This window comes from Helianthus annuus, chromosome 17 (assembly GCF_002127325.2).
Source record: "Helianthus annuus cultivar XRQ/B chromosome 17, HanXRQr2.0-SUNRISE, whole genome shotgun sequence".
NCBI lineage: Eukaryota > Viridiplantae > Streptophyta > Magnoliopsida > Asterales > Asteraceae > Helianthus > Helianthus annuus.
Window position 1 is genome coordinate 24,238,955 of NC_035449.2, and position 2,697 is coordinate 24,241,651.

At 33.9% G+C, this 2,697-nt stretch overlaps 1 protein-coding gene across 1 annotated transcript; it reads right to left on the bottom strand.

The window, feature by feature from the left end:
• Window positions 1-1,144: 1,144 nt before the first annotated feature.
• LOC110923861 lies at window positions 1,145-2,182 on the bottom strand. Its single transcript, XM_022167917.1, has one exon. The coding sequence runs from the start codon at window positions 2,180-2,182 to the stop codon at window positions 1,145-1,147; it is 1,038 nt and encodes a 345-aa protein (XP_022023609.1).
• Window positions 2,183-2,697: the final 515 nt, after the last annotated feature.

The following is a 2,697-nucleotide window of genomic DNA, read 5'->3' on the forward strand; positions in this document are numbered from 1 at the left end:
CATTGTCACAACATAACATCTGTCAAATTGAATTGTATTTCATACTAGCAATGATAACACTACTTATTTTGCCTACGACAAATTTAGTAGTATATATTTTATTCTAGTACAAATATATATATATATATATATGTTTCATATTAACCAAACAGGTAGAATGCAACATATACTAATCATACATTATCATCAGAACGTAAGCATATCAAGGAAAAAATTACTTTTCAAATCATGCGCTAGGTATGCTAAGTGAACATACAAGGTAGAAATGTAAAACAATGTGTCCATATGCTACAAGAACATGTGTAACAGAAATGCAATGTAAAACAATGTACTAAGTATGCAATAAATGGACATACATAGCATGAAATGTAATGTAAAATAATGTACTAAGTATGCAATAAATGGACATACATAGCATGAAATGTAATGTAAAATAATGTACTAAGTATGCAACAAATGGACATACATAGCATGAAATGTAATGTAATGTACTAAGTATGCACTAAATAGACATACATAGCAGAAAATGTAATGTAAAATAATGTAGTAAGTATGCAATAAATGGACAAACATAGCATGAAATATAATGTAAAATAATGTACTAAGTATGCACCAAATGGACATACATAGCAGAAAATGTAATGTAAAATAATGTACTAAGTATGCAATAAATGGACATACATAGCATGAAATGTAATGTAAAATAATGTACTAAGTATGCAATAAATGGACATACATAGCATAAAATGTCATGTAAAATAATATACTAGGTATGCACTAATATCAACATATGAAACAAATTGGATTTACAATCATGTGCGATACATATTAGATAAACAAATCATGTGTATAATGCTATGATCATAAAACAGTATTATCTTGTATTGATCGTGTTACCAAATTTGTATGAATGCACCAGAGTGCAATCACATTCTACTAAATTATAAGATTTAGTTCCTAAAGAACGGAATCCTTAGAATTATCATGACATTTGAAATCACACATAGTGCAATCATAATAGAATTTGAAATTGAAAATTGAATAATAAAGATAAAGATAAACTTCTTGAAATTTATATTGTCATTACAAACATTGTTTAAAATATGTACATTGATCTTGAAAAATAAACAGGAAAACTAGAGGTTCAAATGATCATAAGCGCTTGATCATTGGTTTGAGCCTCATTGATGTTGAATGCTCGTCCATTAGCATTGGCAAGCTTGGGGCAGTTTCGCTTGAAATGATTTAAGTCACCACAATTGAAACATGCTCTTGGGCGAGTCTGAGTAGGGGCTGCTTGATTCTGGATACGACAGGTCACAGCTAAATGTCCAAACAAACCACAAAGTGTACACTGGCGACAAGGGGAAATTGACGCATGATGATAATTGCAATGATTGCACCGAGGTTGCTTCCCACGATAAAATCCCTTAAAGGGTACTGAGTTCAGTGGAGCAGGTGCAGGAATTGCAAAATTCTTTGAAGCCTTGCGCTTCTTAGAACTTTTAGAAGGTTCGGCCTTTGATTTTCTCGAATTCTTGTTAACTGATTCGGTGTCTTGTCTCTTGTCTCCTTGTCGAAATAACTTACCTTTTCTAACCTGCGAGTCAGTCAAGATTGCAGCTAATTCCTTAGTCTCCCTGAGCGTTGCAGGTTGGCTGCCAGTGACGATGTCTTGGACATGGTTAGGTAAACCATCGATGTATTTCTCAATGGCCCGATCCAAAGGTGTGACCATAGTGGGGCAAAGTAGGCTTAACTGTTCAAATCGGTCAGTGTAGGCACGGTTTTCCCCACTATCCTGCTTCAGATGATAGAACTCGTTTTCCAGTGCCCTTATTTCACTTCGTGGGCAGAATTCCTTCTTCATGAGATCCTTAAATTCTTCCCACGTCAGTTCCATTGCTACCTTAACACCTCGATCCCTCATAATACCATTCCACCAAGTGAGTGCTCTCCTTTGAAAGACACTCGAAGCGAAATCTACCTTTCGCTCATTGGGACATTGAATATGGCGGAATGTGCTTTCTATACTTTCAAACCATTGTAAGAGTGCGGTTGCTCCTTCAGACCCAGAAAATTTTAGCGGTTTGGCTGAATTAAAGGTCTTGAAATTACACTGGGCATTGTTGTTGTATATCTGATGAATCTGGGTTATTACACCTGGAAGCACTGCAGCCATTTGTTGAACGATGAGGGCTGCGACTTCTTCATTGGTTTGAGGTTGCGTATCTTATCAAGGAGGCATTTTGTAAATACGGCTATAGAGAAAACCAAAAGTTAGAGTTATCCAATTATTATGAGTTTGTAACATTATTGTTTTGAAACAAGAGTTGTCTTGAAAATAAACTTTTGTAATATTTTTGGATGGGAGAATACAAACCGGGTTAATGGTTTGTATTATAAAATTCATTACCTGTAAAAAAATTTATTGCTTTTAAGACAAAAATGTTTTTAAATTAAAATTTTAAAATAAAGAAACCTTGTGTTGAATTTTGAAAATTCTCATCCAAATGGTAAAAATTTGAAAGTTTAAAAGACAAGGGTAGTATCTTAAAATAAAATAGGATCTCGTAGAGTCGTGAAATGAAATGAGATTCATTTCAACTGCATTGAATCAAACATATCACCGAAGGTAATATGATGAAATGGTATTGGGAAAACAAGGATACTTCGATTGTCATAAGAGCAAACACA

Bases quoted from the DNA above. Each gene is read 5' to 3' on its own strand.
- LOC110923861 (XM_022167917.1), bottom strand. From the start codon at position 2,182: ATGGCTGCAGTGCTTCCAGGTGTAATAACCCAGATTCATCAGATATAC.